Source organism: Ovis aries, chromosome 3 (assembly GCF_016772045.2).
Source record: "Ovis aries strain OAR_USU_Benz2616 breed Rambouillet chromosome 3, ARS-UI_Ramb_v3.0, whole genome shotgun sequence".
Taxonomy (NCBI): domain Eukaryota; kingdom Metazoa; phylum Chordata; class Mammalia; order Artiodactyla; family Bovidae; genus Ovis; species Ovis aries.
Genome location: NC_056056.1, coordinates 576,705 through 591,442, shown reverse-complemented (window position 1 = coordinate 591,442; position 14,738 = coordinate 576,705). Strand labels below are relative to the sequence as shown.

At 67.5% G+C, this 14,738-nt stretch overlaps 1 protein-coding gene across 32 annotated transcripts in view; it reads right to left on the bottom strand.

Moving 5' to 3' along the window:
• Positions 1-14,738, bottom strand: part of EXD3 (exonuclease 3'-5' domain containing 3) — a 77,037-nt gene that overhangs the window by 44,766 nt on the left and 17,533 nt on the right. For 15 of the 32 annotated variants that reach the window (XR_006059034.2, XR_006059033.2, XR_006059035.2 and 12 more), the window contains exons 4-7: positions 11,599-11,663; positions 6,040-6,213; positions 5,551-5,718; positions 579-632 (exon numbers count right to left, since the gene is read on the bottom strand). Coding sequence is in view for 24 of the 32 variants with exons in the window: in XM_027966046.2 (XP_027821847.1) it covers positions 579-632; positions 5,551-5,718; positions 6,040-6,213; positions 11,599-11,663 (461 nt within the window). In the remaining 8 variants the exon portion in view is untranslated. Of the gene's footprint in view, positions 1-578; positions 633-5,550; positions 5,719-6,039; positions 6,214-11,598; positions 11,664-13,220; positions 13,333-14,738 lie in introns of all 32 variants that reach the window. The other 17 variants (XM_042245324.1, XM_042245326.1, XM_042245325.1 and 14 more) reach the window with 4 other exon arrangements.

The following is a 14,738-nucleotide window of genomic DNA, read 5'->3' as shown; positions in this document are numbered from 1 at the left end:
CCGGCACGTGGCCTGGTGCACACACACAAGACCCCCTAAGCTGCCCAAGCCCCTAGGAGGCCCCAAGGGAGCACCTGGGCATGGTATTGGGCCTTGGGAGATACTGGCCACTCCCCTTGAAAGAACCAGATCTCAAAAGGTCCCCTCCCAGTGGCCCTGCAGAAGTCTCCTCACATGCCCTCCCCTCCGCCATGTGGTCACATAGGCCAGGCTGTCTGGAGACCAGACGGGACGTGGGCCCATCTGCCAGGCCAGGGCTCCAGGAGCGCGGTCCTCATGGGAGCTCCCATTCCTGAGAACCCTTCAGGCCACCCCAGAGCAGAAGACGGCGTGGTATGCCCCTAGTGACTGGCTGCTTTCTGAGCATGCTATACCAGCGCCTGGGGACAGCTCACAGGCATTCACTGGCCCCTCCCTGCCCCTCCTCACGTAATCAGGTGGTCACCTGTGACTCCTGCCCTCCAGCACCTCAGCTCCACCTGTGCGAACAAAGCCCACAGCTCAGTGGTGGGGACCCTCCCTAAACCACGCTTCTGGGGGTCTGGACACGATCTGATCTATCTGAGAAAGACTCGCACCTTCTCAACGTCGAGGTCCGCCTGCAGCTGCAGCTTCGTGCCCAGCACGATGGCCTGGGAAACAGAAGGCCTGGGTTACACAGGGCCCAGGGGGACAGGCAGTGCCTGTGTGCGGAGGCGTGTGCACAGGAGGCTGCCACCCTTCCCCACTGCCCCCAGTTGCCTCCAGTCACTGCAGGGACAGCCACCGGGCCTATCCAGTTCCAGCCGTGTGGCCTCAGGCCGAGGGGCCTGGAACCAGGAAGCGTCCCAGCCCACAAGCCCCTGTCCCTGGCCAGGCTCCATGTGTGCTGCGGGGTGGCTGGAATGACCCCTGTGCCCCCTCGCGCCCAGCTAGGGCTCAACGTAGATGGGGCCTCGAGGTGCTTGCTGGGCAGGGGCCTGGGCCAGGGGTTGCTGACGAGAGGGTGGAGGGCGGAGGGAGGAGTCGGGTCCCCATCACCCACCCACAGAGCCTGGTGGGGTGTGGACTGCTCTCCCCACTTTTCCTGGGCGCTCCCCCCAACCCCCGGCCCAGGAGCTGCTGGGCACCTCCGGGGAGGGTCGGTGGGGCTCTGTGTGCTCTGGTCGCCTGAGGGACGGCAGCCATGACCTGCGAGGCTCCTCCGGACCTCTGAGCGCTTCCCATAAGCCACAGCGTGCGCCCCAAAGCAACTCAGAGTCTGCTGGATGGAGCGCGCTGACCCTAGGTCCAGGGCGGCAGGCCGGGGGGTCGGTGCCTCGGGGGCATGCAGAGAGCTGCCCTGGGATCCATAGAACAAGCCGCTCTGAAGCCACGGGCTCGCAGGCAGACACTCGGATGGGGCAGGGTGCGCACTGCGCCGTCTGCCCTGTCCTGGGCGAGCGACCCTCCCCGGACTCGGCAAAGACGCGGCAGCCCTGAGTGCCCGCACGTAGCGCAGGCCGCGCTGCTATTAATAATTTCCATACATCGCGCTCCCATTATGAGCAAAAATAACTGGCCAGGCGGCCCGGCCCCGCCCCCCGCAGCTCACAGAAAGGCCCAAAATAGCGGCCTGGGAAAGGCAGCTCCGGCAGAGGCCTGGATCGCGGGGCGGGGGCGCGGGGCTGGGGGCCTCTCCCTGCGCGGCGCTGACCTGGTGCCCCGCGGCCTGGCCGGAGTCCAGGAGCTCAGTCTCGGCCAGGCCGCGGGGGGCCCAGGGCCAGGGGAGAGGGGTGCAGAGCTTGGGGGAGGGGGAAAGGCAAAATGGGGGAGGTGATGGGCCAGGGAAGGGGACGAAGGCCTGGGGGCGGGGCTGGGGTGGGCCCAGGTGGAGGAGCCGGTGCAGGGCCGGGGGCGGGGCCAGGTGTCCGCTGGTGGGCTCCTTTCCCAGGCGTCCCTGCACCCTCACGGGATGCTCTGACCTCTTCTGGGGAGAAGACCCTCAGGAAATTGAGGGGGCTCTGGAACATGCTCAGGAAGGCCAGAGTGCACACGGTGGGCACCCCATATTCAGACCCCAGGCCGTTAGAGCCCGACCAGCAGTGTCCGGCTTCCAGGCTCCCGCAGGGCCAGCATCTGGACCTGGCTCGGTCAGGCCAGGCCGCAGTTGGAGAAGGGCCGTGGGTGGGAGGACTGGGGGCCTGGGAATCTCCCACGCTCCAGGCCAGGCCCCAGGCAGTGGCCTGAGAGAGGACAGCAGAGGCAGCAAGGGGAGCCCCTCACCACTCTCCCAGGGGGCTGGTGTCCATCACCTGAGGGTCTGGCTCCTCAGCAGGCTACCCCCATCCAAGAACTCCTCTGAGCCCCAGAGCTGGCCTCAGACTGGAGGGGCAGCCTCGGGTGATGGCCGGGGTCTTGGTCCAGTGGGGGCAAGGGCAGGCCAGGCACTGCCCCTCAGGGCAGCGGGAGGACAGCCTGCAGAGTCCGCCTGCCCCAGGCCCTTCTCTGTCGGCTGCACCCCCCTTCCCTCCCTCTTTTCTCTCCTTCCAGCCTTCCCCCCTCCCTCCCCTTCCCAGGAGACAGCAAGGCCCAGGTGCCCACTGGGCCGACCTGGCCTGGGTGGCTCACACACTGGCCTGCAGTCAGGGCCCTGGTACATGGTGCCCACCGGCAGGGCAGAGTGTGGGGGCCGAGGAGCAGGGCAGGCAGTGCTCGGAGTCTGGCCCCATCCGCCCAGGTGTGTGGTCAGGCGTGCCCGTGAGGGGTGCATACCCCTGGGCACAGGACGACGCCCCCAGAGGGTCTGGGGGCCCCTCTCCTCTGCCTGCTTCCTCCGCGGCAGCCAGCCCCTGAGCACGCCTGGCGGAGCTCTCTGTGCACCCAGGCTGCCCTCTTTTGGCCAGGCGGCCTGCATGGACACGAGGGTGTGGCCGGAGCACCGGGCCTGGAAGGCCATGGACTTCCCCAGGCACTGGCTGAGAAGGGTCTTCTCTGCCCCTCAGCCCTGGGGGGTCTGTGTCCTGGAGGCTGTGGGGGGCACAGGGTGAAGCGGGGGCCGTGTGGCCTTATGCAGACACGGGCGGGTGCCCTGACGGCACTGCCCAGCCTCCACGGTCACTGGGGGGAGGGCTGGCAGCAGAACCGTCTCCTCCAGGAAGCCCCACCTTGGTTCTGTTGGGCCAAGCTGCTCACGGCTCACTTGTCTGTCACACAGGCCCTGAGGGTAGGGGAATCGCCCGCTGACCCAGGGGCCTGGGACTTGCTCCAGGCGAGGCTGGACAGCCACAGTGGGAGGAGGGTAGGGGACGAGACCAGAGCTGGGCCCCCCAGCATCTTGCCGGCATCACTGACCTCCGCCCAGGAACCCCAGAGCTGGCTGCTGAGAAGAGGGCTGCCCTGGGTGGGGTCAGGGTGGGGCAGTGGGAACCAGCTCAGGCCCCAGAGCTGCAGCTTTGGTGAAAAGTAACTAAGACCGGACGGGCTGGGGCGGCAACAGTGACAGCGGGAAGGGCAGGCACGCCGGACCCTGACGGGCCAGCAGGGGCTGGGGCAGATGCCCAGACCCGGGTCCCAGACCTCAGGACCGACCTGCCTCCCACCTCCACTGCTCGCCACGGGCTTTCTGCCAAGGGACCTTTTCTTTCTTTTTTTTTTAAAGCAAAGCTATCTTTTTACCTTGATAAGCTGTTTAAAAAACGTAAATAAAATAACTCAGCAGACAAAAGCGGGCATTCACGCAGCCGGAGCCCGCCACCGCCCTCGACATGAAATATCGCAGCACATGAAGCCGTGAGTCCCCGCTAATCCGAGCGGACAGGCCTGAAGGCGGCCCCTCGGCGGCGCGGCGCGGGCACTGGAGCGTGCACCGCCTGCCGGGCCGGCCCGCTCGGGACAATGGCCTTTCTTCGCACGAGGGGCCTGCGCCGGACAAGAGCGCTCTTTGTGTGCCAGTCCTGCCTCGGAGAGCGAGGGAGGCGCATTCAGCCGTCCAGACGCTCTTTGAAAGGCCGGAGTGTAACAGGAGACGCAACACACCAGCCTGCCTCTTCCCCCGCGGCCCGGCCGCCAGGCCGGCCCGCACCGCCGCGTTGTGCCCGCGCGTCCTCCGCCCGCCGCGCGCCTCCGTTCCAAGGAGCCTCCCCGTCGGGGAGGGGGGCGCGGGGTGGGCCTGGGACCTCCTGGGCGCCGGCAACACCGTCCCCCGGTGTGTGGGCTCGTCTCTGGGCTCCACGAGGCAGCGGCGGAGGCGAGCCCTGGACCCCTGGACGCTGGACTCATCTCCCAGGGAGAGGGCCCCTCTGAGCCGGCACCCGCACCTCTGGCGCTGCAGCCGCTGGGATCTCAGCCAGGCGCCCGGCACCCCCGCCCCGCGCCGCTCATCCCGCCGCCGCCCCGCCCACCAACCCCGCAGGGAGCCATCGCCAGACACCCGCCGCCCAGGGACACCGAGAGCACGACCTCGGGGCTCCCTCTTCCTCTCGGAACTTTCTGGGCTTAAATGAGAGCCAGCTCTGCTCACAGAGGAATCAGCAAAACCACCGAGCTTCCAAACCCCCGCCCCACCCCCAGCCCGCGCCGAGTCCTCCCAGAGGCCTCCGCTCCGAAGCCCACCGCGCCCCCCGCCCGAGGGAGCCAGCCCTGCCTCCTACCGCGGAGCAAAACACCCGCCCTCGGTGCCCGCAGCCACACGCATCACACGCACTGGGAGCTCCTGACTGGACGGACACGACTGAGAGTCTGGGCCCAGGCCGGCGTGACCTCCCACACCCGATCCTCTGAAAAGGACGCCTGTTGTGCCAGGGCTGGTCCCCGGCGGGGTTGAGGGGCTGGGGCTGGCAGGATGGTGACAGCGGGGACCTGGCAGGGCCCGAGGGAGTCTGTGCCTCACAGGGTCCCCACCACTCCCCGGACCCAGTCCAGAGTGGCCCAGCAAACAGGCACGGGTGGACCCCACCCAGAGTGCCGGCCCCCGGCTCCACGGCAGACACTCTCCAGACACCTGCACACCGAGGCCCAGAAGCAAAGTGGCCGGTCCCCCAGCCCATCCTGGCCGCAACCGCGGCTGCAGGGAGGGCCTGTCCTCAAGCAGAGGGGCCTCGGCTCCTGCCCGCGGGCTCCCTGCCTCCAGGCTGTGCCAACAGGGGCCTGGTGAGCAAGAGTAAGTCTGGGCAGGGGCAGGAGGAGAGAGCAGGCCCAGGATCCGGCCTGGGCCCTGGGGTGGCCTGGGTGGGCAGAGGCTGTGGTGAGCATCTCCCATCCCTGCCCCCCGCCCCTGCCCACACCTGGGAAGGAAGGACCCTGGCAGGTACTGTAGATGAGGCAGGATGTGGGGGGCTGTGCCCAGACCTCTCAGATGGTCAGTGTGAGGGGCGCCCAGGACCCTCACACCAGGCATGAACCTGGGCTGGTCCCGGAGTGGCTGGTCCCCTGCGCCCCAGACCTGCAGCCCCTACACAGCCCCCATGGTGGAGGGGACACTTCCAGAGTGGGCGTCTCACACCCAGCCTGGCTCTCACCTAGCCCGCGGGCCCACGTGGAGGCCCGGCCCGTGGAAGAGAGGCCCAGAGCCACAGGGAAGGGCTTGCTCACCTCTTTGAACTTGCCCTCCTGGTGCAGCCGGTGGATGTGCGCCAGCACGGGGCTTCGGTCTGCGTCCTGCAGCTGGAAGATGCTGACCAGCGGCTCCACAAGGCTGGGGGGGCCCTCGGTGAGGAGCCGGACCGCACGGGCCTGCAGTGGCTTCAGTGCTCGGCCGCCCTGGAAGCCCCAGACCCGACCTCAGCGGAGGCGGCAGCTGTGGCCAGGGGCTTGAAGCCTTGGCGGGCCCAGTGCGGGGCAGCTAGCGCCTGCAGCCTCAGGCTGGTGGGTGGACGTTGCGGGTGGGCAGGGGCACAAACAAGGGAGTCGAGCCTGCCTGGCACGTGCCTGTCAGAGGCCCTGAGAACCACCCACCATCAGTGACCCCCCTGTGGGCTGCCGGAGCCGGGTCAGGTGGGTGTGGGCCCCCATGTGGAGGGCTGGACAGGGTCAGAAGGGGTGCGACTCGGGAACAGGCCGTGGGCAGAGGGTGGGGCTCACCTGGGCGGGCTCTGGGCGTGGCTGTGCCTGTAGCCAGAGCTCCAGCTCGCGGGCCACCCAGGCCTCCAGCGAGGGGCCCCGTCCCCCGTAGCCCCGACTGGCTTCCAGCATGTCCAGGAGAGTGGTAAGCGGGTCGTCCAGGGTGGCGAACCCCTTCCAGGCTTCCTCCCGGAGCTGTGGAGACGCAAGGCCCCACTGGGAGGGACGCCAGCCCTCCCACCAGAATGGAGCTGCCCCAAGGGGCTGGACACAGGGGCTGGCCAGTCAGGTGGTCCCACAAAGGCCAGGCTTGACCCTCGGGCCAGAAGCTGGGTGGCACCCTCTGCACCCTGAGCGCCTGTGTGGCATGCCTGGGACGTGGCAGTGGGCCTAACAAGGAAAAGGAAAGTGAGGTGAGGTGAAGCCGCTCAGTCGTGTCTGCCTCTGCAACCCCACGGGCTGTTGCCTACCAGGCTCCTCCCTCCATGGGATTTTCCAGGCAAGAGTACTGGAGTGGGTTGCCATTTCTTTCTCCAGGGGATCTTCCCAACTCAGGGATGGAACCCAGGTCTCCCGCATTGGAGGCAGATGCTTTACCCACTGAGCCACCAGGGAAGGCCCAGAAAAAGGAAAGAAAAACCCAAACTGGAAAGTGCCTTTTGTTTGCTTTTCTGCTGCTGTTAAGTCACTTCAGTCGTGTCCGACCCTCAGCAACCCCACGGACTGCAGCCCACCAGGCTCCCCCGTCCCTGGGGTTCTCCAGGCGAGAGCACTGGAGTGGGGTGCCGTCGCCTTCTCCGTGTTTGCTTTTCTAGAGACACGTAAGAGCTGAACGACCGAAACAAGCACACGTGTGTCTCCACCACCCACGTCCAGGGGAACAGCGAGCGTCATGGCGTCCTTCACGTGACCAGCAGGGCCCCTGGGCATGGCCAGCCTCTCGCCTCCAGCCCCACAGAGGGTGTGCAGGCAGCCATGGGCCAGGGCAGGGGCTGGAGGAAGAGACCCCCCTGCTCAAGGCCCCAAAGAAGAAAGGCTTTTCCAGGAAGCCCCCGTCCTGGGACCGGGGTGTCAGGGCGCTGAGTGCGGAGTGTCGCCAGGAGGAAGGCTGCCTCGAGGACCCTGTGAGCCCACGGAGCCCCCCCTCGCAGAGACGGGCAGAGCACAGGGCCAGCTCTTCCCTCTGAAGTGTCTGGTCTCCCCCTGGACGGACTCTCCCGTGCCAACCCGCAGAGGCCTGGGAAGGGCACGGGAGGTGGCGCGTCCTCCGGAGGTCAGGCCCTGCTCCCTGGCCAGCCCGGGGCTCTACCCTCAATAGCAGGGGTCAGCTCGCTCCCCCTCCCCCGAAAAGCCCTGCAGAGCAGCAGCTTCCAGGGGCCCCGTCCTGCTGCTGTCAGACACAGGGCCCCCAACCTAAAGCACTCAGAGAAGGGGTCAGGGGAGAGACACTGCTTCACACCCGAAGCAGAAACGGCTGGGCACCTCCCCCAAGACCTGTAAGGAGCGGGCAGTCCCCCTCAAACTTCCCCAAGGCCCCCGAGGAGCGGGCATTCCCGCACCTTCCCCAAGACCCCGGAGGAGCGGGCAGCCCCCCCCCACCTTCCCTGAGACCCCCGAGGAGCAGGCAGTCCCCCCACCTTCCCTGAGACCCCCGAGGAGTAGGCATTCCCTCACCTTCCCCAAGACCCCTGAGGAGTGGGCAGTCCCCCCACACCTTCTCCCAGACCCCCTAGGAGAGGGCAGTCCCTCCCCACCTTCCCTGAGACCCCCAAGGAGTGGGTAGTCCCCCCCACCTTCTCTGAGACCCCCGAGGAGCGGGCAGTCCCCCACCTTCCCTGAGACCCCCGAGGAGCGGGCAGTCCCCCCCACCTTCCCTGAGACCCCTGAGGAGTGGGTAGTCCCCCTCAAACTTCCCCAAGACCCCCGAGGAGCGGGCATTCCCTCACCTTCCCCGAGACCCCCGAGGAGTGGGTAGTCCCCCCCATCTTCTCTGAGACCCCCGAGGAGCGGGCATTCCCTCACCTTCCCCAAGACCCCCGAGGAGCGGGCAGTCCCCCCCTACCTTATCTGAGACCCCTGAGGAGTGGGCAGTCCCCCCTACTCTCCCCGAGACCCAGAGGAGCGGGCATTCCCTCACCTTCCCTGAGACCCCAGAGGAGAGGGCAGTCCCCCCCCATCTTCTCCGAGACCATCGTGGACATGGCCGTCGTGCGGCCGTGTCGAGACAGGAGCTGCGCCCTGGGGGTCTGCAGGACTGGCTCCCGAGGTGCAATCATGGAGGGCCCTGGGACGCCCGGATCTACTCTGGTGTGGTCCAGAGAGTGCAGACCTCCCTGAAGCCCCGTGAGCTCCCCAGGGCCCTCCTGACAAAGCCCGCATCTCAGCTCCCCCACCACATGCCCTCCGACGACGCTCTCACCTGGGCCCTGCGGCCCTCCGACGCTCTCACCTGGGCCCTGCGGCCCTCCGACGCTCTCACCTGGGCCCCGCCGCCCTCCGACGCTCTCACCTGGGCCCTGCGGCCCTCCGACGCTCTCACCTGGGCCCTGCTGCCCTCTGACGCTCTCACCTGGGAAAGCGTTCTTTCGGCCCAAGGCCCCTGGCGTCACCCGCTTCCTGTCTGCGTGAGCCTTTCCCCCACAGACACCTCTGCCGTGCCCAGCCCGGGGCTCAGGGGCCACCGTCGGGTGGCAGGTCTCAGCAGGAGCATGGCCGTGGCCCCTGCCCCGGGCGGGCTCCCCAGGACGCTCCTGGAGCCACATCCACTCACGTCTTTGTGACTAAACCGCTGTTCTCCGGCCACTCAGCAGGGCTCTGGAGAACGAAACGCGGACTCTCTCTGGAGCGTCAGGTGAACGCTCTGTCTGTTAAGACCCCGGGAAGGGACAGGTCTGAGGGGCGCGAGGCGCAGTGAGCACAGGGGAGACCCCAGCCGGGCCTTGGGTGCCGACACACAGGGCAGGGCCCCCAGGGTGCTTGTGCGTGTGCTCGGGAGGTCAGTCCTGGGGACGCCTCTGGGCCTGGCCCCTGGCCACCAGAAAGGACGAGCTGCACTGAGATGAGCTCCCGTGAAAACCTCAGGACTCACGAGGAACACCCACTGTGGGGCGATCAAAGCTCCAAGAGTAAAGGACAACAAGACACCAGCTTGGGAATGAAGACAGAAAACAAACACATCCGAGATTACGAGAGAGAAGAGCAGTCAGCCCTAAGTGAAGGGCAAGACACAGAGGCTCTAAGCTGAGGCCGCGGCCGTGGGGGGATCGCACACGCTGGGCCCGGCGTCCCCAGCCACGCGGCCCCTCGGACCGGGCTCACGTCTGGCCCCTCGCCCCGCTCCTGGGCGTGCTGGGCGCAGCGTCCACGCGACGGCCCTTCAGGCCCGGCTCTGAGGCTCCGGCTGATCCCTCCCTCCCTCTTTCCCGCCTTCTGGCCCCCCTCCCCTTCCTGACCCCCACCCAGCTGGGACCTGGGCAGAGCCCCTCCTTCCTACCCACATTCAGGAGTGAAGGCACTGCAGCAGGCTTGGGCCAGAGCCCAGAGGGCCTGTTAGCACAGCCGGGTTCCTGCCCCGTGGGGCTGGGGTGCGCCCAGGAGTGAGCGTTCCCAGCAGTCTCCAGAGTGCAGGCCTAGGCCCCATGTGGGGGGCACCGCCCTCCCCTGCCTGTCCCCACCCCGGCTCCCCCCGGGGGACTCTCAGGCCTCCCGCCTGGCCCCGTCCTGCCCCCAGGCCTCAGCGCTGCCCCTCCTCTCCCGGCTGATCCCCTCTGAAAGGCCAGACCACAGACCCTGTCGCGTCCTAGTTCTTTCCTCACAGAGCAAAGCTCCCAGTAGTCCTGCAGGGTCAGCCCTGCGACCCTGTCCTGTCCTGAGGCCCCTGCCCTGGGCTGCGCTGGCCTCCAGCGTCCCCTGCTAGTCTGAACCCCCTAGGGCTCAGCCACCACACCTCCCGCTGCCGCCCTGGAGGCTGGGGGGGCAGCGTCCCCCACACCCTCCCAGCCCAGCCCAGGCGTCCACCCCACCCCTCGAGGCCCTGCAGGGACCCCACCCCCGCCTCGCCGCTGGGCCTCAAGCCTCACGTGTGTCTCACAACACTGGACAACGTGTGCTGGCCCTGAGCAGGGGCCCAGGGTGCGCTCTGGAGCGTGGGCGTGCGTGCTCTCCTGGTGGGACACCAGCCCCAAACAGGGGCCTCGGAGCATTTGCACAAATGACCACAGGACAAGCCCGGCCCTATGGGAGCCAGAGCACGGTCAGGGGCCTCCCAGCCAGGAGGCGGCCCCGCGTCTCTCTGGAGATGAGGAGCACGCTGGTCACGGAGTCGCAGTGAGAATCGGGCAGCAGGAAGGACGGCGGAACCTGAGACATCAAACCAAGACCACAGGCTCGGGCGGAGGTGGGGAGGGAGAGGCGGCATCGGCAGCAGGCGCCTGGGCCCACCGCTGGGGTGTCCAGTGGCCGGAGGCGGAGGCCAGTCCTGGAGAGGGGCGGGGCAGGGGCCGTGCCGCCCTCGCCCTAGGGGTCACGGAACCGGAGGGGCCTCGGCCCAAACCTCTGACGCACAGGAAGCGGGCACTCCCCCGGGAAATAGGTCCGGAATGAGTCGCCCCAGGGAGACCTGGGTTTCACCGCACGTTCCCAGTCCCCGGCCCAGCCCAGGCGGAGCCCTGCGGCGCCCGGCCTCAGGGAACAGACGGGTGGCTCCCCCCAGCTGCTTCAGCTCCACCCCACAGGAAACACAGTCGCCCCCCCCCCCCCCCCCCGCAACAGGCAGGCGTGTTTCGATGGGAAGGCCTCACAGCCCCGCGGCCCAGCTTCCTGAGTCGCCCTCAGAGCCACAGGCACGGAATCGGGAACTCAAGAAGCTTCTGGCTTCCGCAGAAGCACCGGGTTTCTCCAGCTATAACAGCCGGAGCCGGCCCTTCACAGGCCTACGCGGGGCGGGGAAGGCGGCAGGCGGATTCCTGCCCGAGGCCACGCAGCTTGGACCCGCAGGGGCTGCCTTGTGCCCTGGGAAGCCCCGTGAACCTCTCCGGCTCACAGACAGGCCTCCCCTGAAGGCCTGTAGCCGCCTTGGAGCTCACCAGCCCTGGGGTCATGGGGTCGGTGGGGGGTGGGGGTAGGGAGGCCAGGCTGGCCCTGAGAGGATGGGCACCCCCCCAGCCACGCATGGCTCCCGCACCCCCCGGGGACCAGGGCAGCCTCACTCCTTGGGGCCTCAAGGGAGCTCAGTGCAGGGAGGAGCGGCTGGGGGGGCAATACCGGTGCCACCCGGGGGGGCAATACCGGTGCCACCCGGGGGCTGAGGCAGAGCTGCCGCCCTGCAGGGCCTCCGTGGGGCCCAGTGTGCAGGGCCCAGAACCACGGAAGGCCCTGGCTGCCTGCCGGCCAGGCCACACACATGGCTGTCCTCTGGGCCTTCGTGCAGAAGCAGCAGAGTGCGAGGCCCGCCAGGTGCCCCCTGGTGCCCGCAGGCTGGCGGTGGGTACTGCCCTCTCCTCCTGCTCCGTGCGTCCAACAGGCCTTGTCTCCCAGCCCCAACCTCATGTGACCCCCAGAACATTCGACGAGGCAGCTCACCTGTCGCAGGTCCCGAGTGGACCACAGCGTCTGCAGGGTCTGCAGGAACAGGCACGGGTCCTGGCCTGGGGGGACAGGGCAGGGCTGTGGAGAGGCTGCGTGTGGCGGGGAGCACAGCCCTGCGGCCCCTCCCCAGGGCTGGCCTGCTCCCCAGGCCTGGGGGCTTCCCGCAGTGCCCGCTGGGGGGCTTCCAGCTCAGCTCAGGGAGCCCGGATTCGCATTCCCGCCCCAGTGGGCCCCTGGTCCGTGTGAGCGGGGAGGCCTGTGATACTGACCTGGCTGAGGGGCACCCCCCCATCCTTGGTCCACTGTCTGGCCTCTGGCCCCTGCTGAGGCCCAACGCAGTCCCGGCCTCTGCCTCCCCGTCTTCCCTCTGCCCTGTCCTGCCCCTGGAGAGTTCCACCCAGAACCGAGCCCCAAAGCTTCCCCGCCCCCTGCTGCAGAGTGGGGCGTGGGGTCCTGGAGTGGGTGCCTGCTCAGCCCAGTGCTGCCCGGGGCGGCGGGGGTCCAGGTGACTCTCAAGCTGGAAGAGCCGGTGCCCTCAGGCCAGGTCCCAGGTTAGGGGCGAGGAGGGCCGGCTGTCTGGAAAAGGTCACCGCTGCCTGCTCTGGGCTTGGGAAAGGAAGCTGCTTCTGAGGCCAGGGCCTGGGGACCAGCTCTGAGCTGCCCGTGGCCACCAGCGCCCCCTGGCTGCCTACCTGCTGGGCCTCTTCCTCACCCTCTGCCCTGCCAGCGGGGTTCCCGCTCCCCACGCCCTCCCCCTCACTGCAGCCCCCCAGCCTCCGAAGCCCCTCCCCCTCAACCCACCCCACCTCCACCCGCTGCCCCAGCCTGAGCCTGCAGGCCCAGCGCATCTTGCGTTGCAAGTTCTGCTGCACAGGTGTGGGCTGTCACCTGGCCAGCCCCCCGAGAAGCTGGGGACAAACCTGGTTCTTTCCCGTCAGGGGCCGTGGCCCAGAGCCCGGGGAGGGTGGGCGTGAGGCCCGCCGACGGGGACGGTGCTCCCGGGGTGCCCCCACCCCAGCCCAGGCAGGAGGACCATCTGGCCCTTAGCCAGGATCTCGGGGTCAGACTCGGGACCATCGGTCGACGCCCAGGGGGACAGGAGCCCAGGTGGCCGCGCCTGCAAGGCCACTGGAGAGTCAAAGGGCAAAGGGCAGCAGTCGCTCCACAGGGAGTCAGACGGATGGACGGAAAGACGGGAGACCTGAGCCACGGGTCCTGAGGACATGGGCTCGCAAAGAAGACGGGGGCCGTGGGGAACCCCAGAGGCCACAAGAGGGTCTGTCCCAGAAAGCAAGGCTGGCTGATCACGGAAGGCGTATCTGCCCTGCTCACACTGCCGCACAGGAGGAAAGCCACCCGACCCTCGCCCTGGACCCAGTGTCTCATGCAACTGCGGTAACTTGTGAGCAGTAACTCTAGTCACAGTTGAAGATGTAAGCCAGCAGACTAGGAAGAGAAGGAACGTCCTCATGCAGCTTAAAGGTGTCTATGAAAACCCTCAGCAAACAGAGGCCTCAGTGATGAAAACGTCCCCCTGAAACGGAGACACCCGGAGGAGCCCCCTGTCCACTTGACACGGCGTGGGGTGATGCCAGTGCAGAGCAGACTGAAGGCACCTGTAAGGCCACAGAGCTCAGAGAAAAGTGGAAACATCGGCGCTCGGACACACACACTCTGCTCCCTCCAGACGATGGGACATCACACAGCGCGGAGAGGCGAGCGACCGAGCTGCGAGAAGACACGGGGGAAACCTGAGTGCAGGCTGCCGACAGAAGCCTCTGTGCACTGAACGACCCTAACTCTGTGAGGTGCTCGACCTGAGGCGGGCCAGTGCGTGACGGGGCTGTGCGTGACGGGGGGATGGGGCGTGACGGGGGGACAGTGCCTGATGGGGGGGCTGTGTGTGACGGGGGGCTGTGTGTGACGGGAGGACAGTGCCTGATAGGGGGACTGTGTATGTTGGGGGGACTGTGTCTGATGGGGGGACCGTGTCTGATGGGGGGACCGTGCCTGATGGGGGGACTGTGCGTGATGGGGGCTGTGCATGACGGGGGGATTGTGCGTGACGGGGGGACTGTGCCTGATGGGGGGACTGTGTCTGTCAGAGGGACTGTGTGTGACGGGGGGACTGTGCGTGACGGGGGGACTGTGTGTGACGGGAGGCTGTGTGTGACAGGGGGACAGTGCCTGATGGGGGGACTGTGTCTGTCGGAGGGACTGTGTGTGATGGGGGGACTGTGTCTGTCGGGGGGATCCTGTCTGATGGGGGGACCCTGTCTGATGGGGGGACTGTGTATGTCGGGGGGACTGTGTCTGATGGGGGGACCGTGTCTGATGGGGGGACTGTGTCTGATGGGGGGACTGTGTCTGATGGGGGGACTGTGTCTGTCGGAGGGACCGTGTATGTCGGGGGGACCGTGTCTGATGGGGGGACCGTGTCTGATGGGGGGACCGTGCCTGATGGGGGGACTGTGCGTGATGGGGGCTGTGCATGACGGGGGGACTGTGCGTGACGGGGGGACTGTGCCTGATGGGGGGACTGTGTCTGTCGGAGGGACTGTGTGTGACGGGGGGACTGTGTGTGATGGGGGGACTGTGCCTGATGGGGGGACTGTGTGTGACGGGGGGACTGTGTCTGTCAGGGGAACTGTGTCTGTCAGGGGGACCGTGTCTGATGGGGGGACTGTGTCTGATGGGGGGACTGTGTCTTATCCCCTTTCCCAGCAGGATGGGCTCTAAGGCCCAAAGACGTCACATAATGGGGGCCTCTGGGGAACAGCCTGGTGTTCCTGCTGAGGACACTCGGGCAGCGGTGGAGCCCACTTGTTAGGGTTAGTGTGAAGGCACCTGCTGGTGCCCCTTGGCGAGTCTGCTGGAGCAGCACATGTGCCTCAGAGGACCCGAGGGAGATGCCCTGGGCCCTGGGTGTGTGGGCACAGAGGCTGGACCAGAGCTCCGTCACATCACCTGCTGAAGGCACCGCCCTTTTGCTCATAGGTTGGAGGCTCCCCTCCCATAGTGTGCCCACTCAGGGACCCAGCCCAGCAGGGAGACGGCCCCTCAGGATGCTCAGGGTGGCAGGAAGGGGACCTCTCTCCAGCTGGACACAGGGTCTTGGCCTGGGAGGAGCCCCT